The 24,986-nt window shown below is 55.1% G+C and overlaps 1 protein-coding gene across 5 annotated transcripts; it reads left to right on the plus strand.

Moving 5' to 3' along the window:
* The first annotated feature begins 5,044 nt into the window (after positions 1 to 5,044).
* Positions 5,045 to 24,191, plus strand: SLC47A2 (solute carrier family 47 member 2). Of its 5 annotated transcripts, XM_042255707.1 has the most exons (19): positions 5,045 to 5,172; positions 6,955 to 7,015; positions 7,700 to 7,801; positions 7,995 to 8,063; positions 8,732 to 8,880; positions 9,502 to 9,544; positions 9,706 to 9,789; positions 12,727 to 12,771; positions 12,948 to 13,045; positions 13,345 to 13,442; positions 14,330 to 14,443; positions 15,065 to 15,132; positions 15,994 to 16,102; positions 16,763 to 16,838; positions 17,102 to 17,171; positions 21,669 to 21,801; positions 21,873 to 21,967; positions 22,834 to 22,927; positions 23,703 to 24,191. In XM_042255707.1, the coding sequence occupies exons 1-19, from the start codon at positions 5,078 to 5,080 to the stop codon at positions 23,921 to 23,923; spliced, it is 1,824 nt and encodes a 607-aa protein (XP_042111641.1). In that variant the 5' UTR covers positions 5,045 to 5,077; the 3' UTR covers positions 23,924 to 24,191. The 5 variants fall into 5 exon arrangements, with proteins under 5 accessions (XP_042111641.1, XP_042111644.1, XP_042111645.1 ...); XM_042255710.1 differs by lacking the exon at positions 9,706 to 9,789; XM_042255708.1 differs by lacking the exon at positions 5,045 to 5,172 and having other exon boundaries at positions 6,846 to 7,015.
* Positions 24,192 to 24,986: the final 795 nt, after the last annotated feature.

Here is a 24,986-nt window from a genome sequence, read left to right on the forward strand (position 1 = left end):
AGTTCTCTCATTTGTAAAGGGAGATAAGCATACACCTGAAAAGGTTGGGACTAGATGAAATATGATGTCATGGCTAAAGCTGCCTGTCCAGTCAACACCTCTACACATGCTCCTATGCTCAACACACATCCGCAGGAAATCTGCAGGAAGGAAAATGCCGTGAGGCAAGCTCATTTTCTCTTGAATCTTTTTCTCCTCCTTTTCGTTCTCGTCCATCTTCAAACAGATCTGTTATGCAACAAAACTGTTATGCAGACTATCTAACCTGCTTAAGGAAAGAAACCCAAGGACTTTTGCAGTGTTCATTAGCCTCTTATAAGCTAGTCTCATCTGGTCCATTCTTTAAGACCATCAGGAATCAAGGACCAGAGTTAAGGAAGAAAAAGAAAACAGACTCTAACACCTATTAAATGCCGATGTTGTTCCAGGCACTTCCATATATGTTAGCTCATTTACTTGCATCAGTACTTTCTGTGAGGTTTAAAAAAATTTTTTTTCACTTTTAATTGTGGTAAAATATACATAACCTAAAATTAAACATCTTAAACATTTTAAAGTGCATATATAGGAATTCCCGGGTGGTCCACTGGTTAGGTGGAGAAGGCGATGGCACCTCGCTCCAGTACTCTTGCCTGGAAAATCCCATGGACAGAGGAGCCTGGTAGGTTGCAGTCCATGGGGTCGCTAAGAGTTGGACACGACTGAGCGACTTCACTTTCACTTTTCACTTTCATGCATTGGAGAAGGAAATGGCAACCCACTCCAGTGTTCTTGCCTACAAAATCCCAGGGATGGCAGAGCCTGGTGGGCTGCCGTCTGTGGGGTCACACAGAGTCGGACGCGACTGAAGCGACCTAGCAGCTAGCAGTAGCAGCCACTGGTTAGGACTCCATGCTTCCACTGCAGGGGCACAGGTTCAATCCCTGATTACAGAACTAAGGTCCTGCAAGATGCACAGCATGGCCAAGAAAAACCTCTATATGAAAAAACACTGTAAAGTGTATCAGCTCAGTGCTGTTAAGCACATTCACATCGTCCTGCAACCAATCCCCAGAAGTCTTTCCATCTTGCAAGACTAAAGGTCTACACTCACCAAACAGCTCCCCCTCTCCCTTCCCTGAGCCCTTGGCAACCAACATTTTGCTGTCTATGAACTTGATGATTCCAGGGACCTCGTATAAGCATCTCCTAGGGTATTGCATCAGTGTTTGTCTTTTGGTGACTGGCTTATTTCACCTAAAATGATGCCCTCTGTGTTGGTATTGTTGATGTGTGGCATCCGTCAGGACTTCCTTACTTTTTAAGGATGAATAATTATAGTCCATTGACTGAATAGATAACAGTCTGTTTTTCTATTTCCTCAATGGACACTTGGGTTGCCTCCACCTTTTGGTTACTTGTTTTTGACTGGTTGTCCTTAGGTTTTGTTTTTGTAAGTTATTTCTTGTTTAGCTTTTGACCACACTGGTTCTTCATTCCTGTGGGAGGACTGTCTCTAGCTGGGGGCTCAGGCCTCTCATTGCAGTGGTATCTCTTGTTGCAGAACACAAGCTCTAAGGGCACACAGGGTTCAGTAGTTGTGACTCACGAGTTTAGTTGCTCCACAGCATGTGGGATCTTCTCAGACCAGGGACCAAACCACTGCCCCTTGCACTGGCAAGCGGATTCTTATGCCATTGGACCACCAGGGCATTCCCTGTGCTTAGGTTTTGACCTCCTCACCTAGAAGCATTTACAGACTTAGATGTCGGTTTGCTTGTAGACCTCTTTGTTTAATTAATCTGACGCTCCCCTTGAGCAAACAGTTGGGTTCAGCAAACCACTTCATGGGCAGGTGTGACAGAAAGTGTCAAGAGGGGGTGTCCTCTTTGCTCCCTGGCTGGCTATGATCTGATGGGTCTGGGAGCAAGCTTGGCCCTTCACACTAGAACGTCTGCCTCTCTAACAAGACCCACGTGAAGGACAGGAAGGCCAGGGTTTGCTCAGTGGGGGTCACTACAAAGATGATGCTGGGGTTGGGGAGAGAACTGCAGGTTCAGGGGTCATGGGGTTGCAAGGGACTGACCTACATTCATCATCTCAAGTAGAACATGAGGAGGCAGGGGCGTCATCTGGTAGCAGGAAGGAATGGCCAGGCCATAAAATGACCAGACGTGGAAAAGACTGAAAAAGCCAAACCAGTGAAAAGTGAATGATACTCTGGCCCTCTCCCTCACGGCACACAGGGTCTCCCATCTGTGCCCCTCTGCCCACCACTGCCCGTCTCCTCCCCTCCCACGCAGCTGCCTCTGCTGCCAGGCCCCCAGCCCTGGGTTTAGCTGGACTCCCTCCAGTCTTGCCCCGGCCTGGCCGAGTCCGCCCAGACCTGAGCCTCCAGCCCCGCCATCTCTCGGACCGGCTCCACGCCCACACCCCCGAAGTCCCAGGAGAGAATCTGATTGGCCCAGCCCGGCCAAGGCGGCCAATAAACCTCGGTGGAGAGGCAGTCACGTGGCACAAGGAGAGGCAGTCACGTGGCACAAGGACAGGCACGGTGGGCGGGGTCCCAGGGCCGGGTGTGTGTTGTACCGGGTGTTGTCCCCACGTGCTGCTGGTGCTCACGCCGAAGGATCCGGGGGCACCCAGGCCTTAGTAATCCCCGCCTGCTGCGCACCACACTGTTCTGACTTGAGTCTCCTTCTCAGTCGAGGCCCTTATTCCCCACGGGGCCACCTGCAGCCTGGGCTCAGCTTCCTGCTTGCTCTCCCACGTGGGTCCCTGGCGGACCCTGGAGACGGTGACGTTCTTGGCTGCCTTGACCTCGCTAAAGCCCGTTGTTTGGGGCCAGCCGCTCCAAACCTGCCGGCCACAGTGGCCCGAGCTCGAGGTTCGCACTCAGAGGGCTGCCTGCAGCTGGGCGCCCAGTCCCTCAGCCCAGCCCCTTAGATGGTACAGACCCCGACTGTTGAGGCGGAGGAGTTCCCGTGGCCCTCTACGGGTAAGGAGCTGCCTCCTGACCATTCGGCCCCAGGATAAGGCCTCCTGAGCCGGGCTGTCCCGGCCCAGCAGGCGCATCCTGAAGCCTCCAGTTCAGCAGGGGAAATGGCATCCAGGGTGGGGAGGTAGTAGCAGGCTCCTGAGCCCTGATAGCCGTGGCAGTTTCTGGAAGGACCATCTCAGAGACAGACGGGGTTAGTGGTGAGAATCAGCAGTAGGCCCAGCTCAGGAGGCCCCTGCCACAGGGGACAGGCCTGGGAGAGGGGGGCCGTGGGGACTTGTATCTGTGAATATAAGAAGTAACTGTTGAGCTTGGTGCCTCTGAAGCTCTTCATCTTTGTCGAGGGAAGTAGTTGGGGGTCGGCTAGGGCCGTAGTGTGCTGGGTGAGGTGGTGGAGGTGTCCAGGCCCATGTTCTGGACCCCAGCTGCTCTGGAGAAATCACCTGGGCGGGTGTCAAAGGACACCTGGCCGAAGAATCCCCTGGTGCTAAAACCAAGAGGATGGTTCTCCTCCGTGGGGCACAGTGGCTGAACACTGTCCCGGGCTCAGAGGAGGAGAGTAAACTGTTTCCTCAGTGGACTGCTGGTTGCTCAGGTGCCTTTAATTTAAGAAGATTCACAGACCCTTAGGCTTATGTGTGCTCCTCTGTATAAATGTTATACTTCAGTAAGAAGTTAAAGAAAAAGGGAAAAGAAGTTGCTGCCTGGGCCTTAATTAGGTCCGAACATCTCTGGTGAGACCTGGGTAGTGGTGTTTTTGGAAAAAGCCTCCCGGGTGATTCTAAAATGCAGTCACGGGTTAGAACTGCTGGTTTAACTCTGAATTTGGTGTCTCCAGTACATTCTGGTAAACTTCTCCACAGGCAGAAATTTAACTCAGAAGGTCCCCTAGGAGGGTCTCCGGTCACTGTTAAGGCTGGACCAGCCGGCTGTGTCCCCCCCACCCTTGCCAACCTTGGTGTTCATCAAGACCCGAGCCCAGACATTCCAGTGAAGTCTGGCTAGAGCAGGGAAGGGCAGGGGTGTGGAGGGAAGAAATGTCAGGAGGGGCAGAGAGGGAAGAGGCCACCACCTGAATCTAGGAGGTGGGGTTGGGGGCAGTCGGAGTGGCCTCAGGCATTCAGATGTCAGTCTTGCTCAGCCATCCGTCCTTTGCCCTGAAGATGTGTGTGAAGCTGAGGGACCAGGCCAGAGTCTCTCACTCCCCAGAGGAGAGCTGGGGGTTTGGCGGTCACATGGCAGGGAAGAGGGAATCAGAGAGAGGGACTCTGGCCCCTGACTTGGGGTTGCAGGGCGCAGGGCAGCCCCAGGGCAAAAAAAATAGTTTCAGGCCTGGTGAGGTGTAACCAAGCGAGGAGAGGCTTGCAGAGGCTGGCCCTGGCTGTGCCTGGCAGGTCACTGGGTCATCAGTTCCCAGAGGGCGGGGCTCATAGGCCAGACGCACCCCCAGGGGGACTGTCTTCCTGCTGCTGCAAGAGTTGCAACCAGAGTCAGGGTCCCCTTGCGATGGCTCTGTGCTGGTGCTGGCTACAGCTGGTCTTGTGGTGAGAGGGACTCTTGAGCCCGCCCCTCCCCCCCGCTGAGATGGCTAGGCCAATTCATCCAGGTCACTGGCTTCTGGCTTGCTTCCATATGTGCTTCCTCACTGAGCCCTTCTGGGCACACTCCAGCACCTCATGGCACAATGAGGCTGCAGGGCACTGGAACTGGCTTCAGCGGAGGCATCCTCTCCTTAGTTGGATGCCTTCCCAACCCCAGGGTGTGTTGGGGGCTGGCAGTGACTCTCCACCCTTTCCCTTCACCACCCCAACCAGTCCTGGGACCTGAGAGCTTTGGGTCCTTTTTCTCTGTGAGGGTCCTGGGCAGGTCTGAGCTCCTCCCTGCTCTGCCCTTGCTCAGGGTGCGACGTGGGTGTTGGGCCAGAGGGGAGAGGATGGAGGTGGGACCGTCGAGAAGCTGGGTCCCCAGGGTGCAGGGTTTCCAGCTCCTCCCACTAGGAAGGGGATGCTGCTTCCTTTCTCAAGCTTGGGCCAGGTGACCTTGGACCTTCCCACTGCCATCCTGGAATGTTCCCTTGTCAGGCCAGCTCCGAGCCATGAGATGCCAGGCTGCCCAGAGAGGCCCCGTGACAGAAGATGGAGCCCCAGGGAAGCACCTGCTGACCGCAGACACCCACGGCAGACAGTCCCACTTGGGTGAGCCTCGGGGTGAATACAGATAGTTATTCAGTTGCTCGGTCATGTCTGACTCTTTGAGACCCTATGGACTGTAGCACCCCCCAGTACCTCTGTCCTTGGGGTTCTCCAGGCAAGAATACTGGAGTGGGTTGCCCCTTCCTTCTCCAGGGGACACAGAGACACAGGTGCGATAAAAACATCAGCCCGATGCTCCCAGCAGCCCACATGATATAAATGGTGGCTGATTAAAGACACTTGAGTTTGGGGTACACAGGTGACACCATTGTTATCTGTTCAGCATCTCATCCTTCTGAAGAACCAACCTGCCCCTCCAGGTGGTCCCCAGCACCCCCTATCCCACCCTCCCCCTCCTGTTGCCATCCCAGGTTGACTCTGCCCCAGTCTTCCAGAGATCTGGCTCTGAGGGTGAAGGTATTCAGAGCTTAATCATCTCATGGACTTGCCCTTAAAAACCCGGATTTTCTCATTCTAGTCACTCAGCTTCTTTCCAGATCACCTGCCAATGCTGACCCCCTCCACGCTGTCTCTCCCCTTCCTGTTTATTAGTTTCTCCTGTTTCCACCCGATAACCATGATTAACAAACATTGCCAGGAGGGAGGAAGTGGCGAGGCATGCTCCCAGAGCCAGGCGATTGCGGGGCAGGTTCTCACCTAAGAAGGGAGAGAGTCCCAAAGTCCTGGGGTCTGTGGCCCCGTCCCTGAGAATTGAATCCCTGCTCCTCTTTGCTGTGGGGGGGTCTGAGACCAAGGGCACAGAGCAGAGGCTGCGCATCCACCCCTGAGGGTGGGGGCCGTGGAGAGGGGCGTCCTCACCTGGCCAGGGGACCCTGCGTGGGACTGGGTGACCACTCTGTTCCGAGACTCTGTGCCAGTTCACACAGGCTGAAATCCTGGAAAATCAAACCTGGGCCCAAGCCCGCAGGCCCTGAGCGTGGTGCTGGCTGCATTTGCATTACCCCAACAGTAGTGGGGTCTTCGTAGAAAGAGGCTGAAAGTGGAGTTCTGAAAGTCAGCACCCGGGCGGCCCCCACCCTGGGGGAGCAGTCCCCACACGGGTGGAAGGGCAGGGGTTCCTATGCCCCACCCCGCCCAACTCACCTCACTTCCTTGCTCCTGTGAGCAGCAGGGGGCAGAGAGCATGGAGGAGGACATGGAGTCAGTTGTGAGTTTTCATCATACAAATTCTGGGGGATACTTGCAGATCCTCAGCCAAGGACCTGCTCCCTGGACAGTGGGCTGACCCTGACCTGCTTAGTACCCTGGGGAGCACCAGGGAAACCCAGAACCCTATGGGCTAGACCACTGAATGCCCTCCATCTGTGGGGCAGGGAACCCCTTGTCAGAACTGACCCCAGACCCCTATCCCCCAACCCCCCTTGGGACCCTTTTGAGTGTGTCTCTCTTTTCACCTGGACAGAGAGTCCTTGGCCCCCTCAGCCCTGTCTCACACCTGCACTTCCTGGGCCTTTGCTGCCAACCCCCTGGAATGGGGTCAGCACGGTGACTCCGGGTGCCCAGACCTCTGTCCTGTCCATGGCTAGTGGGTCGGGCCACAGGCCTGGCGTGCACAGGGGGCAGGGCTGGTCCCATGGGTGGTAGTGGCCCCTCCTCCGCCCCTTACTCATTAGCCAGGCTGTACGGTTACCCTGGCTGGCTGGATGAGGCTGGCTGAGAAGGTGCTCAGGCGTGCAGGGTGGCTGGGTGGCCTGGGCTTGGAATGGACAGCCCCCAGGACACGGTTCCCCCAGGCCGAAGGAGTCGCTGCCCTGCCCTCCGCAGGCTGGTCCCCGTTGGCTTTGGAGCTGAGGCACGGACGCTCTTCGTCCTTTCTGGACCCCTGGTAAGGAGGCGGGGGTGAGGCGCTGACAAGGCAGGGGGCAGGGGCTGCTGGAGGCCTTCCCCAGAAATCACCCACAGTGACAGTGTCCAGGTGGCACCAGGGGCCACCACCCAGAGCCTGGCGGGGTCTGACCTCTCTCAGCGGCTGGCAGCCCCCTCCCCCCACCATCAGAGGGACTAGGTGTGTCCTTCAGGAACCCACGGGGAGGCTGGCTGAAAGGCCCAAGAGGCCAAGGGGAGCCCAGGGGTGCCTGCACTGGCGTTGCACTGGAAGAGGGGCCTTTGCCCATTTATTTTCAAAGGCAAAATGGCTCCAGGTACATTTTTTTTCTGACCATAAAGACTACTAAATATGTGCTCCTTGTAAGAGTTTGGATAACAGTAAAAGAAGACTCCTTTCCAATCCCACCACGTGGACAGAGGCTTCCTAGGGTTTTGATGTCTTTAACTCCGCTCCTCTGTGTTTGCATGCGGCCTGACAAGATGGTTACAGTAACATCACCAGCTGTGCCCACTCCAGCGCCCCTGCTGGGGAACCAGAGCTCAGGGGTTGATGCTGTTGCCCCGTGGGGTGGGGGCAGGACCCAGGCCTTCTGCCACCCAGCCTCGAGGGTCAGGGCCTGGAGAGCCTCTTGCCAGGAGCTGGGCTGTGAGCAGGGCCCTCGACCTTGGCCCCGGCCTTCAGTTCCTCTTCCAGATGCTGAACTTCATGGTCTATGTCGTGAGCACGGTGTTCTGCGGACACCTGGGCACGGTGGAGCTGGCGGCAGTGACCCTCTCGGTGGCCGTGAGTACAGCCAGGACCTTCTCCCCTGGGCTCCTGGGAGAAGACGTGGCCTGAGAGCACAGCTGGACCTCTGAGCACACCCCACGCATAGGCCCGGCCGGGGGGTCTCCTGCTGCTGGGCAGTCCCCTGGCTGCAGGGTCCCCCGTCGGTCTCCTCCTGAAAGCCTGCGTTCTCTCCTGTGTGTGGCTCCAGTTTGTCAACGTCTGTGGAGTTTCCGTCGGGTTTGGCTTGTCCTCGGCCTGTGACACCTTGATGTCCCAGGTAGGTGGGCCCCCGGGCAGGGCCGGAGCCAGTCCCACAGCTGCTGGAGAAAGGGTAGGGCTGGGCACCCACCCGAGGCCCCCCAGTGGCCCCCGCATCTGGGAACCTGTCAGGCAGGCCTCTGGGGGGCAGCTATCCTTGTACACCCACCCCCCAGGGACCGCGTGCTCTAGGGACCAGCCCCTCCCCTTGCCAGGGTGGCCAGGTGAGAGAGCTCTGGAATGAAAGACAGTCCTCCGACCTTGAATCCTCTGACTTTGACCTTGAATCCTCTGGCCCTGTGTACTGAGGGCACACAGAGGGGGCCTGCTGTCCTCGGGGGGCCCACCACCCGGAGGGGCTCAGCTCCGGGGGCCTGGGTCTCACGGTAGGCCTGGCTGCTGCTAACTCCCCAGGGAGACTCGCATGCGCTAGTGCTTCAGGGATGGTGGGGGATGGGCAGTGCCTCCCCCATCAGGAGTCGGGGGAGTACTGGGCACTGTGGGTGGACAGGGGCTGGAGTTCTGCAAATGGCCGCTGCGGTCACTCAGAGCCCCTGAGCCCCTCAGATGAAGCCCCGGGTAGGGACTGGGGAGTGGTGGAGGGCTGCCCAGCGCACCCGCGCCCCCCCTCCCCCAAGCCGGCCAGCGGAGGGCAGGCGTGGGGTGGGCATTACTCCTGTGTTCCAGAGCTTCGGCAGCCCCAACAAGAAGCACGTGGGCGTCATCCTGCAGCGGGGCGTGCTGGTGCTGCTGCTCTGCTGTCTGCCCTGCTGGGCGCTCTTCCTCAACACTCAGCTCATCTTGCTGCTCTGCAGGCAGGACCCGGCCGTGTCCAGGTGCGCTGGGCCGGGCAGGGCCATGTCACCCCGGGAGGCCCAGCCCAGCCAGTGCTGCTCTCTCTGGGTCTCCAGCCTTCTCATGGGGGCTTGATCTGGGGACTCTCCCCCACAGCATGCTGCTCCAGCTGTGGCCAGCAGGGGGCAGACCACAGCCCATTTTAATTGAGAAAAGGCATTTGTATGGGATTTGTTTGCATCTGGTTGAGCCCCGCAGAGGCTTCCGAAGCAGTGACATGTGCACACCCCACACCACAAACAGTGGGAACAGGACCGAACCCCATTTCTGAGGAATTACACACTGTTGTTAACGTAGGATGTGTTTCCTCCTCGGAATAGCTCCCTCGTTTCCTGTTATGTGCACTTCGTGTAGTTAATTCTTAATGTGATAGAATCTTGTTTTCCCCCTTACAAACCACACATCACCCCAACTGAAGTTCCCCAGCCCTGAGACCCTGTGTTTGGGTCCTTTGGTTCTTGGGCCCCGCCTCCTGCCACCCCACCCCCACCGAGGTTCCAGATGCCTCTGGGGGTCTTGTTTTCGAGGCAAAGTCTGCCAAACCTTTCCCCACACCCAGGGCATAGGCTGCTCGGCTCAGAGCCTGGTTCTCTCTCCTGCAGGCTGGCCCAGGAGTATGTGCAGGTCTACATCCCAGGCCTGCCGGTGAGTTGTCTTATGGAGCTTGGATCCTGACCCCCCACCAGCCAGGCGCCCCTCAGCCCTCATGCTGGTGGCCAGAGGGGCCGGAGAAAACTTCACAGTGCGGTCGGTGGTTGGTGCACATTGAACTTTTAAAAAGTAGCACAACACCTTTTTCTGGTTAGAAAACCATTTACAGGAGAGATTCTGGAAAGCCTGGGGAAGAAAACTTTCAAATCTTCCGTGATCCTACTACCCAGAGAAAAGAGGTTAATCTCTCTCCAGGGCTGTTTCTCTTCATGAGTGTGTGTGTTATCAAACACAGAGCCACACCTGTAGTGGGAGATGCGGCCAGTGTGTGCATGTTGTTTCGTAAGCCACCTTTTCCCTCTCAAATATATCATTAGTCAGTCTCTGCTGCTGCTGCTGCTAAGGCGCTTCAGTCGTGTCCGACTCTGTGCGACCCCAGAGACGGAAGCCCACCAGGCTCCCGCGTCCCTGGGATTCTCCAGGCAAGAACACTGGAGTGGGTTGCCATTTCCTTCTCCAATACATGAAAGTGAAAAGTGAAAGTGAAGTCGCTCAGTCGTGTCCGACTCTTAGCGACCCCATGGACTGCAGCCCACCAGGCTCCTCTGTCCATGGGAGTTTCCAGGCAAGAGTACTGGAGTGGGGTGCCATCGCCACCTTTAGATATGCTCAAATCACTGTCCACGATACCCATTTCAAAGGCCCCACAGTATCCCCCCCTTTGCCATAACTTATTAACCAGTTCCCATGTGTTGGGTATTTAGGTTGTTTGCAGTGGTCACTCTTATAAATTAGGTTGTGATCAACATTCTTGTAGAAAAATCTTTGTGAATGTCTGTAATGATGCCTTATTGGAATTGGAGTTGCTCTGTCAGTGGCTTTTGATACTGGTTTGTATCATTTCTACCCTCAAGAACAATATTCTCATCAGCACAGAGTATTATGAAAATGTTTTCTCCAATTAGAAATAGGTTATTTTAACATACACTTTATTGCAAATGAATTTGAGTGTTTTTTCATATCTTTGATCATTTGTTTTCCTTCTGTGAATTGCCCACATCCTTTGCTTATTTTAGTGGATTAATCTCTCCCTAATTATTTTAACTCTTATTAAATAATATCTCACTCCTTTGGCATATGTGTCACAAACTTTTTCAGTTGCCTTCTAATTCTTCGATACTTTTTTCTTAAAGAATTTTTAATGTGTACATAACAGATCCATAAATCCCATCCTTTATGATGTCTGTTTGATGAGCTTAAGAACAGTCACCCCATCGCAGGATTATAGAAGCATTTGCCTTTATTTTATTTGAACTTTTTAATGGTTTCTACTTTTGTGTTTAGGACTGTAATCTTTCCAAGATGTTTTCTAAGAGTCGTTGTTGAATGTTCTTTCTCTGTTAATTTATTGAATATTAAGTAAGCAGTCCATCCACACAGGTAAGTTTCTGAGATTTGAGCCCCACCCAGTGGTCCATGTGGAGAAAGCGATGGCACCCCACTCCAGTACTCTTGCCTGGAAAATCCCATGGACAGAGGAGCCTGGTAGGCTGCAATCCATGAGGTCGCTAAGAGTCGGACATGACTGAGCGACTTCACTTTCACTTTTCACTTTCATGCACTGGAGAAGGAAATGGCAACCCACTCCAGTGTTCTTGCCTGGAGAATCCCAGGGACGGGGGAGCCTGGTGGGCTGCCATCTATGGAGTCACAGAGTCGGACACTACTGAAGCGACTTAGCAGCAGCAGCAGTGGTCCATGTGTCCACTCGGGACTCATGGCTGCACGGCGTGATTTGCTGTGGTTCAGTGGACGTGTCACCACGTGGCAGGCTGTCTCAGGGGATCCCACCTTTCTGTCTCTGCCCCACTCTATCCCCCCTTGCTCTGCCCCCTCTGTCTTTCCTCTCTGCCCCCCTCTGCCTTCCCTCGCTCTGCCCACCCGCCATCCTCCCTTGCTCTGCCCCGCTCTATCCTCCCAGCACCAGTGACAGAGCTCTTGATGGGCCTGGGAAGGGGGGGTTGGGATGAGTTCAGGGTGCCCGTAGGGGACACCAGGCCTGTCAGGGAGCCCCAGCCACACCCTCCCATCTGGAAGCCTAGTGCCATGACTTTTCTGGGGCTCCAGATTTCTCCTGTATCATAGAAACCACCTGAAATTCTGGTCTTTCTCCTCCAAAGCTTTGGCTCTTTAGACCAAGTGAAGGTATCTTGTCCAACAGGGCCCCTGGGGCTGGGTCAGGGGAAACTTCCAAGTTATCACTATGGTAGCCACTTTATCAAATCAACAAAACCCCTCCCTCCCAGACAAAGATGCTGCCGAACGTAACTCCCTGTGGGATGAGAAGCATCACGTGTCTTAGTCATGATGTTAACCCAACTCTTGGAACTCTTAAATGTGCCAAATGCTGTTTTGTAAGCACTTTTGCAATATTAGCGTTGCGTATAAATGTATGTATAAATAGCAAGGATTCACACGCACAGTATTATCCCCTTTTTAGGTGAGGAAACTGAGGCAAGAGAGGTTAAGTAAGTGGCCTAAGGCCACACCGCTCACAGGAGGCACAGAGCCAGTACCTGAATCCAGCGGCACACTCTTGCTGACTGTGCAGTCCTGAAGAGAGGTGGAAGGCTGCAGGGAGGGTGGGCAGGGGCCACAGGCCTGGGCCAGGCTTTGACAGGGCAGGAAGCTCAGGGAAATGCCCTTAAGACACACACACACAAGCAGGCCCCCTCTGTCCTCCATGGATGACTCTGAGGTCTCCACCCTGCTCTGCAGAGGCTGCTGGTGGCCTCCACCCTCCCTACCCCCACTGCCTCTGCCCAAGGCCTCTCCACCCAGAGTGTTGTCTCTGGCAGCCAGAGACAAGTCCTAGGGTGGCCCCGACCTGTGGGCTCTGGTGGCCCTTCTGTGAACAGGCCCGGTTGGCGGCCAGGGGCCCAGTCCTTCTCGTTCTTGCCAGAGCACTGGAGCCCCTCTCGGGTCCACCCTCCCTGCCCGCTGGCCCCATCCTGGCACCACCCCTCAGGCAGGGCAGGGGCACAGGCCAGCAAGGTGCATATCTGCAGGTCGGGACACACTCTGGTGAAGCAGCTGCCCCACACTCATCTCAGCAGTGTCTGTTCTTGTCCATGTGGAGGTGTTGTTTACTTGTGTCTGTGTGCTTATTTACACAGGCAAATTTTCTCTACAGCCTGCAGGCCAAGTACTTGCAGAATCAGGTACAGGGCCCTAGCTGGAGCTGCCCCCTACCCCACACTGCACTGTCCAGCAGGGGAGGAGTGCCTGGGGTCCCTATTCTGACCTCCACACGGGTCTGTGGGGAGCCACATGTCCCCAGCCTGTGTCCCCCCCCGGTGTCGCGCCACTCAATAAGGCCAGTTTTCACCAATTTCAGGGCATCGTTTGGCCCCAAGTCTTCAGCGGCATCGTGGGCAACTGCGTCAACACCCTGGCCAACTATGTCCTGGTTTCTGTGCTGGGCCAGGGGGTCAGGTGAGCAGGGGGCTTCAGAGCCTGGTTGGGGAGGTCAAGTGTTGGGGGGTTCAGGTGAGTAAGGCGCTCAGGGGCTGGTTGGGGGATCAGGTGGGCAGGGGCTGTGGCGGCCTGGTCCAGAGCCCTGCCTACCCACGAGGGGGCAGCCAGTCCCATCACAACAAGGGCTGTGGAGGCTGTCCAAACTGTTCAGCCACAGAGGGGTCGTGGGGAACTGGGAATGAGCCAGGCCTGTCCCCGCCTTGCCCCCAGGGCTAGAGTCGGCCTTTGCTCCAGCCTGGCCTTCCCTCCTCTGTCAGGGGCTCCGCATTCGCCAACACTGTCTCCCAGTTCTCGCAGGCTGTCTTCCTCCTGTTCTACATTGTGCTGAAGAAGCTGCATCTGGAGACATGGGCAGGTGTGGAGGGGGCCCCCACCCAGGGAGGGGGTTGCTGAGGGGCGGGTAGGCCGCCAGCACCAGCCCAGGGCCTTCACTTTGTGGGCAGGGTCCTAGCTGGAGCCTTTGGAGGAGCCCTGCCCCAGGCCTGCCCCCACATCCCTCAAGGCCCACCCCTTCCCCACCTCCTGTATCTGCACCCTCTCTCCACCTCTGTACCTGCCGCTTGGCCTCTGCACCCAACCCCTAGAGGCCCGGTTTCCCAGTCCAGTGTGTCATGGGGCACAGCCCTGCTGGGGATGTGCTAGGAGCTTCCTGGCTCCTATTGGAGATTGAATGACAACTCGGATAAAATGCTGGGTGCCAGCAGCAGGCTGCACCCACATTGCTCAGATAAGTTTCATGACTCCTTGTTAACTCTATTTTTATTTACATGGAGGAAGCTGGTGCCGAGAGAGTTTGTCATTCACTGCAAATCACAGAATTAGGCTCAAACCTGCTCCTAGGCCTAGGTGCTGAGCTTTTAACCCCAGAAAGCTGTCTGTGTAGACCGTGGGTCCCTCTCTGGCCCCATGGCTGTACAACCCTGTCTGCCTTGTGAAACCTCCCAGCACCTTGGTGTCATGCCACCCTCCTAGCAGCCCTTCGGGGAGATGGGGCAGAGATAAAAGCTAAAACTTCATCCAAGGAGACGGGGCCCAGGAAGGGCAGGGCTGTCTGCCAGCCCAGGCTCCCACCCAGGGGTGCTGACTGAGATGTTAGCTGGTGCCCTCCTCCCGCCCCCACCCTGCCTGGTGGCAAGTGCCTGGGCTTGCTGTGTGGAGCCAAAAGCTGTGAGCCCTGGTGGTGGGCGGGCTGGCTGGGCCGCAAGGCGGACGGGGGCTCAGGCATCTGGCTTCTGCTCCTAGGCTGGTCCTGGGAGTGCCTGCAGGACTGGGGCCCCTTCTTCCGCTTGGCCATCCCCAGCATGCTGATGCTGTGCATCGAGTGGTGGGCCTACGAGATCGGGAGCTTCCTCGTGGGTACGTAGGGCGGCAGGATGTGGGGAGCCCCCTCCCCCGGATAGGTGGTTCACCCGCCCGGCCTGGCTCCCTGCCAGACTGTGAGCTTCTAGCAGGCAGGCCTGGGCCTAGCACTGCCCAGTCTAGGCCTGGCATGGAGTGGACACCCGGGCATGATTTTCGGTCAGAGATGGAGTGAGATGGAACTGGTGCAACCGGCACATCTTGTGCTCATCAACTGACTCAGAACAGAGTCCAAACCGCCAGGGCTGGAATGGCCCCAAGAGACCTTCCAGTCTATCCCGGACCCCATTTATAGATGAGAAAATTGAGTCCTAAGAGTAAAAGAGGCTGTCCAGAGTCACCCCAACAGGGCCAAGAGCTGAACTCAGGCTTCTTGACCTTGGTCCAGCTTTTTTCCCTCCCTCATCATACCGTGTACACAGGAGAGGGACCCTGACCCTGGCACACCCAGGCAGGGGTCTCCTGGAAGGCTGAATGCCAGGTGGAAAGGTTGTTTTTGCTGTGTCTGACCTTGGAAGCCACTGGCCCCTTGGCCCCAAGAGCAAGGGGCACTTTGTCAGCCCGGGGCTGTTGGTCAGCTGGCTGGACACTCTCTGTGTTCCCGCCCCACCTCTGCAGGCCTGCTCAGTGTGCTCGACCTCTCTGCCCAAGCAGTCATCTATGAGGTGGCCACCGTCATCTACATGGTGAGGCTCATGGGGGGCACGTTTTGTTCTGCCCCCAGCCCAACCCCCTGACGGCCTGGGGGTGTCAGAGGGGGAGGGGCAGCTGTCCCCCCAGGGGCCATTTCTGTCTCCTGAGGGACCCTCCAGACTGCCTGTGTCCACCAGACCCAGGCCCTAACAGGCACACGTGGCCCATAGCCACTCCGCCAAGGGTGATACAGAACTCTCCATGTTGGAATTGTTTTGAATTGATTGGCATCATTTAAAATTGGGAGATTTCACAACACAATCTGGATTTTTGCTTTTTTTTGAAAAACGGGACATTCCCTTTGGCAGTGGGCCCACGTTCTTGCATACCCCAGTGGTGGGCCCTGGGGAACAGAGCCCTCTGGGGGCACTTCCTTGCCTCCGCCGAGGAAAGAACTCTCCACAGTTCCTTCCTCTTCAAGGACACATGGGCTATCCCATGTCGCTTGCACAGCCTCTGCCAGCCACCTGGGGTGCACACTCTGTGACCACAGCTTTAATCAAGGGAGTCACAGAAACCTACCTGTACAGAACTGATCTGTAAGGTGATTCTTACATTGCAAGTGGTGTCAATCTTTTTCTCACAGGGACCTTTCCTGACAGACTTATGACTATACTCGCCTCTTTATGTCGTGTTTACTCATGAGGTTTTGGCTGTGTGTTTATTCTGGCCGCCTGTGGTATCAGATGGCTCAGCCAGGGTGGGGCTTTGGCTGGCTTGCTTGGGGTACCCTCACCCGACCTGCTAGCCGCCAATCTCACAGCTGGTTACCAGCAGCCAGGAACACCCTGCTTTCCTCCCTCTTGGCCTGGGGTAGGAGGGGGCTGACCGTACCTTCTTGTCTCTGAGTCCAGATCCCCATGGGGCTCAGCATCGCGGTCTGTGTCCGAGTGGGGACAGCCCTGGGAGCTGCAGACACTGTGCAAGCCAAGCGATCAGCCATCTCAGGCACCCTCTGCACAGGTGGGTGGGGTCAGACCTAGGCCAGGGGAGGCCCTGAGAGCCACAGCTACCTTCCAAGCCTGTGGTACCTGTTACGTGGCCCAGAGCAGCAAGCCTGCAGTGTCCCTTCTGGCCGCTTCCCCACCGCTGGGGGTCTGGGCCGGCAGTTTCCATCACAGTATGACGCTGGGAAGGCCCTTCCTCACCAGGCTCCCAGCCCTCTAGGTCTTCCTGTGAGCTCGGCCTCCTGGAGTCCCCAGGAGCTTGGGGCTTGCTCATGGCGACCCTCGGAAAGGACCCCTCTGCATCCATCCTGTCTCTGCTTTCTGTAGCTGCCAGGCTCAGATCAGCTCTTCATGGAGAGCAGTGGTTCTCAGGCTTTAGACCTAGGTTGGGGGTGGGGTTGGGGGAGCAGGGTGTCAAAACCTGAACATCCCCCCGCCCCCGGCAGTTTCTGACCCGGTCGGAGATGGGGGTCTGAGAGTCTGCTTCCCTAGGCAGCCACTGGTCCAGGGACCCCATTTTGAGAACCACAGGAGGAAGGGCATTTTGCATGTTGTCATCACGGGACCACAGATGAGGGTCTTCGTCCAAGGGGACATGCGGCTGGGCTGGCTCAGGCTGAGGGGATCCAGGGTCGACCCTTGGCTGGGTCAGCCTCACCGCCTTCATCTCTTGCAGTCGGAACCTCCCTGGTTGTGGGCATCCTGTTGAGCCTCCTGAGAAACAAGCTGGGACACATCTTCACCAATGATGAGTAGGTCTCACCTCGAGTCAGGGGCCTCGGCTGCTGCCTGTGCACAGACCAGGCGCCGACTGAAGGGCAGGGCAGAGCTGCCGGGGCTCCTTGGGGGGTTCGGATGTGTCCCCCCCACACAGGGAGACTCAGGGACAGGAGCGGCCTGGCCTGGCCTGGGGCCACTACCTAGGCTCACAGAAAGTGGGGGCAGGGCGGAATAGACGGGACAGGAGTGGGACTCCAAGGCCAAGGTTGTGCCTCATGGTCCCCTGTCCCTGCAGGGAAGTCGTCGCCCTGGTCAACAAGGTCCTGCCGCTGTACATCTTCTTCCAGCTGTTTGATGCCCTCTGTGTGAGTCCCCCTCCGACCCCCGTGTTCCCAACCCCTGCCCCCACCCCAGCAGCTCAGGGCTGTGAGCTTGAGCTGCCTGATTAGGGCTGACTACAGAGTAAGCGGCAGCTCTTGTTGGATCTATTATTATTCAAAATAACACATCCCTTTTTTCTCTCCTGCAGTTCCAATTTACTGAGATGCATACAGATTGGCAAAATACTGACCACTCTTCAGTGCAGAATCATAAACCCTCTTCTTCCTTGTTCCCCAGGATCGGGTTGGGGGTGGGGAGCAGGGCACAGCTCTGACCCAGGCCCAACCCGGCCAGGAGCGGCCACACTGGTTTCCAGAATAGAGGCACCCAGAGTACGGAGGGGTCCAACTTTCCGCTTGGATCACTGAAGAGCAGGTCCCATTGAGTGCAAGTCTGAATTCTGTGAATGTTTTAACAGCCTGGCATAGAGACAGCGAGCACCAAAGTCTCGTTTATTGAGCAGAATTTGAAGCCCTGGGTTGTTATCTTCCCATCTTGGGCAATCTTGCAGGAAGCTCCAAGTCTCTGCTTGGAGCATGGACTTAAGAGAGCAGCAAGAGGCAGGAGGCAAGAACCTGCACAGAGTCATCATCAGCTCGTATAGGAAGGAAAGAAAGAACCGTTGGGAGAAAGTATATTCGTGGAGAGTTTTCCCCAGAGCCCTGTCACTCTGGCTGGTTCCCCATACATTCCAGGGCTGGCCTTCGAATCTAGCTGGGCACAGGCTTGTAGCACATTTCTGACCTCATTAGGACCGCTTGCTTTGGGCTGGGTTTTGTCATCAAATTCACAGCTTTAATTGCAAAACATTAAAAGAAACCCTCTTCTGGGCTCTGTTATGGCTTCTGCAAGGACACTATAGTTACTTTTCCTCTAGCTGCAAGGTGAGGCCATAGCTGAGAAACTCCTCCTGCAGGGTCAGGCCACAGAGGGCTCTGCATTCCTAAATGCTCCTGAGGTAGCACTGCCCACCAGGGAACCCGCAGCAGATTCACAGCTCACAACTGCCAGGGGTCTTGCAGTGCGCATCGCTGCATCTACTATCTTTACTCCTGGTTATATCTATCCATCTATTTGTCTATATATTTTTTCATTAAAAATTCTTATCTTTTGGCTGCACCATGCAGGCTGCGAGATCTTTGTTCTCTGACAGGAGATTGAATTGGTGCTGCCTGCAGTAGAAGCGCCACTGCATTGCCAGAGAACTGCACTGGCAAACCACTGGGTTGCCAGAGAATTCCTTGCTGCTGCTGCTGCTGAGTCACTTCAGTCGTGTCCGACTCTGTGCAACCCCAGAGACGGCAGCCTACCAGGCTCCCCCGTCCTGGGATTCTCCAGGCAGGAACACTGGAGTGGGTTGCCATTTCCTTCTCCAATGCATTAAAGTGAAAAGTGAAAGTGAAGTCGCTCAGTCGTGTCTGACTCTTAGCGACCTCATGGACTACAGCCCACCAGGGTCCTCCGCCCATGGGATTTTCCAAGCAAGAGTACTAGAGTGGGTTGCCATTGCCTTCTCCGAGAGAACTCCTTAGATCTGTGTTATTCTTTTTTTTTTTTTTTTTTTGTATAATTTTATTTACTTACTTTTGGCTGTGCTGGGTCTTCGTTGCTTGCTCAGGTTTTTCTCTAGTTGTGGGAATGGGGGCTCCTCTCTAGTGGCGGTGCTCAGGCTTCCCTTGTTGTGGAGCACGGGCTCTTGGGTGCATAGGGCTCAGTCGTGGTGGCTCTAGGGCACGAGGGTGGTGGACGGGTTTAGTTGCTCTGAAGCATGTGGGACCATCCCAGACAGGATCAAACCTGTGACTCCATTGACACATGGATTCTTTACCACTGAGCCACCAGGGAAGCCCCATATCATTCTTAAGTTTTCATGGACCTAGTTTTTTTTTTTTAATATTTTTTATGTCTTTCTTGAGTTATAATTTACATACCATAAATTCATGCATTTTACCTACATGAGTCAAACCTTTAAGTAAGCGTCTACTTGTGGAACCAGCGCTGCAATCCGGTGTTGGACTGTTTTCATCACCCCCACAGAATTCCTGGGGCCTGCTTTGAAGTCACTGCCTGCTCCCACGGGCAGCCCCAGGCAGTGCACTGACCCACTTTCTGTCGGTGTGTACTTGTCTTTTCTGATTACTTGATAGACATGCAGTTACAGAGTACGTGGTCTTTCGTGCCTGGTTTCGTTCACTTCTTGAAATGTTTCTGAGGTTCATCCATGGCGTAGCATTTTTCGGGACCTCATTCCTTTTTGTGGCTGAATAATAGTCCACTCTGTGGCTGTAACATGTTTGTCTACCCGTTCATCAGGTGATGGACATTTGGGTTGTTTTGAGGGTGGCCTGCTGTGACTAAGGCTGCTGGGAACATTCAAGTATGAATCATTGTGTGGACGTATGTTTTCCTGCCTCTTAGTAGAGTCTTAAGGAGTTGAATTGTTAGGTTGAAGCGTAAGTTTAACTTTGTAAGAAACCGTTAAGCTGTTTTCCAAAACAACTGTATCATTTTACATTCCCACCAGCAATGTGCCAGGATTCCAGTTCCTCCCCTGTGTTGCTAATTCTTGGCATTATTGTTTGTCTTGAAATTGGAAAAAGTAGATTAAGAGCAGTTTTAGGTTTACCAAAAAAATAAGCAAATACAGAGTTCCCATAAGCCCCTCCCCTGGTTCCCCCTTTTATTTATATCATATATTAGTACAGGACATTTGTTTACTTGATGAAGAATATTGATACATTAAGTCCACAGTTCATGGTTGGTGTGCATTCTATGCGTTTTGACAAATGTTTAAGGACATGTACCCAATACTGGAATCATGCAGGATACAGACTACTATATATGAAACAGGTGAACAACAAGGTCCTACTGTATAGCACAGGGAACTATATTCAGTATCCTGTAACAAACCATAATAGAAAAGAATATGAAAATATATGTGTGTATAACTGATCACTTTACAGCAGAAACTAACTTTTTTATATTATTTCTCATTTTTATTAGAGCCATCCTCATGGGTCTGTACAGGTATCTCAATGTAGTTTGAATGTACATTTCTTTTTTTTTTTAGCCATGCCACACGGCATGTGGGATCTTAGTTCCCCAACCAGGGATCAAACCGAGGCTCCCTGCAGTGCGGGCACAGAGCCCTAACTACTGGACCACCTGGGAGTCCTTGATGTGTTTCCTGAATGACTAACGCCGAGCCCCTTCCATCTGCGTGTCTCCTCGGGTGAAGTGTCTCCTCGTGTCTTTGTCCACTGCAGACATCGGGTTCTTGTTGTCTGAGCCTGCCAGGGCTGCCCTGACAAAGCACGCAAAGCCGAGCGACCTAACATACTAGAAATAGATTGTCTCGAGGTTCTGGAGACCAGAGGTCCTAGATCCAAGGCACCAGGGGAGGATCTACTCCAGGCTCTGCTGAGCTTCTGGAACCCTCAGGAGCCCCTGAGCATGTAGAAGGCATTGTTTCCCCGTGTCTGTTTACATTGTCTTCCCCCTCTGTGTGTCTGTGTTCCAGTTTCTCCTTTTCACAAGGACACCCGTCTTCTCAGGGTAGGGTCCACCCTGATGGCCTCATCTCAACTGGGTCTTCTGCAGAGATGCCATTTCCAATTAAGGTCATATTTGGAGATCCTGGGGTTGGGACCTCAGCATCTTCAGGGCGGGGCACAAGCCAACCCATAGTAATTATCTTTTTATTCAGTTCAGTCGCTCAGTCGTGTCCAAATCTTTGCGACCCCATGAATTGCAGCATGCCAGGCCTCCCTGTCCATCACCAACTCCCGGAGTTCACCCAAACTCATGTCCATCGAGTCGGTGATGCCATCCAGCCATCTCATCCTCTGTCATCCCCTTCTCCTCCTGCCCCCAATCCCTCCCAGCATCAGTCTTTTCCAATGAGTCAACTCTTCATATGAGGTGGCCAAAGTACTAATGTTCTTTTTTTCATTGTAGAATAGTTGATTTATAATGTGTTAATTTCTACTGTATAGCAAAGTGATTCAGTTATACATATATGTATTGTTGTTCAGTTGCTAATTCATGTCTGACTCTTTTCTACCACATGGACGGCAGCCATGCCTCCCTGCCCCTCACCATCTCCTGGAGTTTGCCCAAGTTCGTGTCCGTTGAGTTGGTGTACATTTTTAAAAATATTCTTTTCCATAGTGGTTTATCATAGCATATTGAACACAGTTCCCGGTGCTCTATACTCAGACCTTGTTTATCCATCCTATATGTAGTAGTTTGCATCTGCTCACCCCAGACTCCCAGTCGACCTCTCCCCCTGTATCTGAAATGCAGCAGCCTTGTGTGACCCTGGGCAGGACCCTCCAGGAAGGAAGGGAGATGAGGGCTCCTCCTAGCCCGTGTTGCGGACTTAAACAAGGCTGTGGCCTGTAGATTCCTGAGGAAGCCTCAGTGCTGAGACCCACCGTTGCCTCAGCATCACCAACCCCCAGCCCTTCCTCCTTCTGCAGTGTCTCTATGCTGGGGTCCTGCGTGGGACCGGCAGGCAGGCCTTCGGGGCCGTGGTGAATGCTGTCATGTACTACGCCATCGGCCTCCCGCTGGGTGTTGTGCTAACCTTCCTGGTCGGGATGGGGATCATGGGTACGTGGTGTGGGGGGAGGGGGGCAGGCCTAGTGATCGTCAATGCCCTCACTCACCCCCGTGTCCTGCAGGCCTCTGGCTGGGCATGCTGGTCTGTGTCATACTGGCCACCGCTGCCTTCGTCACTTACACAGCCCGGATGGACTGGAAGCGGGCTGCAGAGGAGGTGAGCGCTCTTCCCGTTACCAAGGAAACCATGCCAGACACCATCCTCAGCACCCCCCACCCCTACCCCGCTCAAACTCAAGCAGAGGGCTCCCGATGACCCCGAGGGCGAGCTGTGACCTTGGAAAAGGTACCGACAGCACCCTGTCTGTCGTCCTCTTGGGAGCACTTCTGAAACAGGCAGCCTGGCGTTTGCTTCTATGGCTCAGATCCTGAAACCCAGGGGGTGTGGTTCGCCTTTGTGTGCGGATCCAGTCCTCCTGGCATCTGAGACAATGGATCAACCCATAACTGAAAGAGCGCCACTTAAAGCTCCCCAGACCGTGGACATGGCAGGCCTGGCCTTACCGTACTTCAGGCATTGTGGTTTTTGCAGGTTGAGGGTCTGGTGCCACCCTGCATTGAGCAAGGCAATCGGCAGGCACCATCTTCGCAGCAGCATTTGTTTGCTTTGTGTCTCTGAGTCACACTTTGCTCATAATTCTCATCATATTTCAAATCTTCTCATTATTATCATTTCACTTATGGTGGGGGTGATCACTGAACTCTGACGTCACCATTGCAAAAATATGACCTGCTTAAGGTTCAGGTGATGGTATTTTCCAGCCAGGAAGTATCGTTTAACTGCGGTATGGACAAGGTGTCTTGCACACTTAGCAGACTTCAGTGTTGTGCAAACATTACTTTTATGTACACCAGGAACCCAGAAAAGCCCTCTGCCTGCATTATTCGCCTTATTGCAGTGGTCTAGAGCCCCCGAGGTGTGCCTGTGTGTGACCATGTGTATCCTGCTCAGCCTGTGGGGCTCAGCTGAGGCTGGGTGGATGGGCAGCTGGCAGGCTGACCTGGTGACTCTCTCGCCTTCAGGCGCAGAAACACGCAGGACTGCCGCCACTGGAGAGCACTGACAGCATGGCCTTCAGAACCAGGCCCGGGCCTGAGAAAGTGGTCGTGTCTTCAGGTAACACTGCCCTGTGTGCTTGGGTGGCCAGGAACCGCAAGCACCCAGGCTGCCTCTCTTCCTCAATGTGACAGTGACATCTGTTCTGACACCAAGAGGGGACACTGATGTCCCAGGAAGCAGGCCCTGTCTGTCCTGGTCTGGGAGGCTATGACCCTTGGTCCTGTCATCAGACGAGGGCATGGGTTGGGCGCTTGGATCTCCTCCCTGTTCTGCAGCTAGCTGCTAAATTAGGGGACGAGGTCTGAGCACCAACCATCTGATCTCAGGGCTCATTGTCACCACCCAGCTTCAATGTGGGCAGGAGGCCTGCAGCCGAGGATTGGGCAGGTCAGCCTGGCTTGATAACTGGTGTGGGGGGCCCTTCTCACCCACCCCTCCGCATCCTGTCAGACCGGAGCTCTGCCGCCCCGGCGCTGGCCTGAGCCCAGGGCTGTGTGTCCACAGACCATAGCCTGGTTATCTCCGCAGCCTCACCTTGCTCATCCTGGGCTGTGCCTTTATTGGGGTGGGCATGGGGAGCCGGCACAGGCTTTGGGGGCTTCAGTGTTGCCAGAGAGCGGGGGAGGCAGTGTGACAGAGCATGTCACATGCTGAGGTCGCTGGTGGAGGATACGCACCTCCAGGTCATCTGACCCCATCTGATCTCAGCCTTGTCTGCTCATCAGGTCTATAGCATGCTGTCCCACGTGTTTCCAGCTGTGAGGCAGGGGGTCAATCCTGTGGCTCCACAGACCCCCACCCAGGGCTGAGCTGGCTTCTATCTGTCTTGCAGTGGCCACAGGCAGCTCCCCTGGCGTGATCCTGACGACCTACTCGAGGCCTGGGGGCCACCTGGACCTCATCAGGACTCCGGAAGCAGTCCACGCCCTACCCACCCCTGCCGGCTGGCTGTCAGCCAAACAGCTGGCTCTCCGCCGGGGGGCTGCTCTGACGGTGGCAGTGGGCTCGTTGATAGCGGGGCTCGTCCTGAGGGTCCTCACCGCCAGGCCCTAGTGAGACAGCTTGAGACGAAAAGGAAGCTGAGAGTGGCTGCCCACCCCAAATTCAGTGCAGGGGGACGCCCCTGACCGCTCCTCAAGAACATTCACGGGACTTCCCTGGTGATCCAGTGGTTGAGAATCTGCCTGTCCACCAAGCAGGTTTCCCCTCCTCCCCACCAACCCCACCCCCCACCAACCCCCACAGGTTGGGGAGCTGGGATCCCACGTGCTGCGCAGTGTGGCCAGAAAATAAACAGATTTTCAGCCGGTGCTGCATGTCACATGGCGGGTCTGAGTGGCGGTTAAATTGCCTCCTCTCACCTGGACTGCTCTTGATCAGTGCTCAGCTGACCAGAAGATGAGACTCCTGGGGTTGGACCCGTTAATAAATGGCTTCAGGTTGGAGATTTCAGATCAAAAGGAAATAGAAAACGCCCCTGTCACACTGAAAAATAGGCAGAGTCTGCTGCCTAGGTCTGTTCACAAAGCCTTTGTGAAGCTCTGGAAGGGGGGGCTCAGTGGGCCCTGTGCACATTGTCCACCTTGCTGAGACCCGTCTGCTTCCTGCTCTGGAGCCTCCTGCAGGTCCAGGAAGCTGGTCACCTTTCCCCGAGTCCTCTCAGGGCATCAGCATTTTCACTTGATAAATGCCTTTCTCGTAGTAGCGTCAGGATATAACCAAGGGCAGTCAGTAAAGAGTCTGCTTACAATGCAGGAGGCCTGGGTTCGATCCCTGAGGTGGAAAGATCCCCCGGAGAAGGAAATGGCAACCCACTCCAGTGTTCTTGTCTGGAGCATTCCATGGACAGAGGAGACTGGCGGGTTACAGTCCCTGGGGTTGCAAAGAGTCGGACACGGCTAACACTTCGACGGACAGTGAGGCCTAGGTCGCTGGGCCAGGGAGGCTCAGGACAGAATTGGGGGCTAACCCAGTCCCAGGGTGCTTTGAGGCCTGGGACTGGGGACATGTTCGGGCTCCAGGCTGCACATGGGGCTCTGGGGGCTCAGCCTGGCCTTCAACATCAGTCCCTTTAATGTGGGTAGTTACATCCACAGACACAGTGGATGCACTAATC

This window comes from Ovis aries, chromosome 11, assembly GCF_016772045.2.
Source record: "Ovis aries strain OAR_USU_Benz2616 breed Rambouillet chromosome 11, ARS-UI_Ramb_v3.0, whole genome shotgun sequence".
Lineage (NCBI taxonomy): Eukaryota > Metazoa > Chordata > Mammalia > Artiodactyla > Bovidae > Ovis > Ovis aries.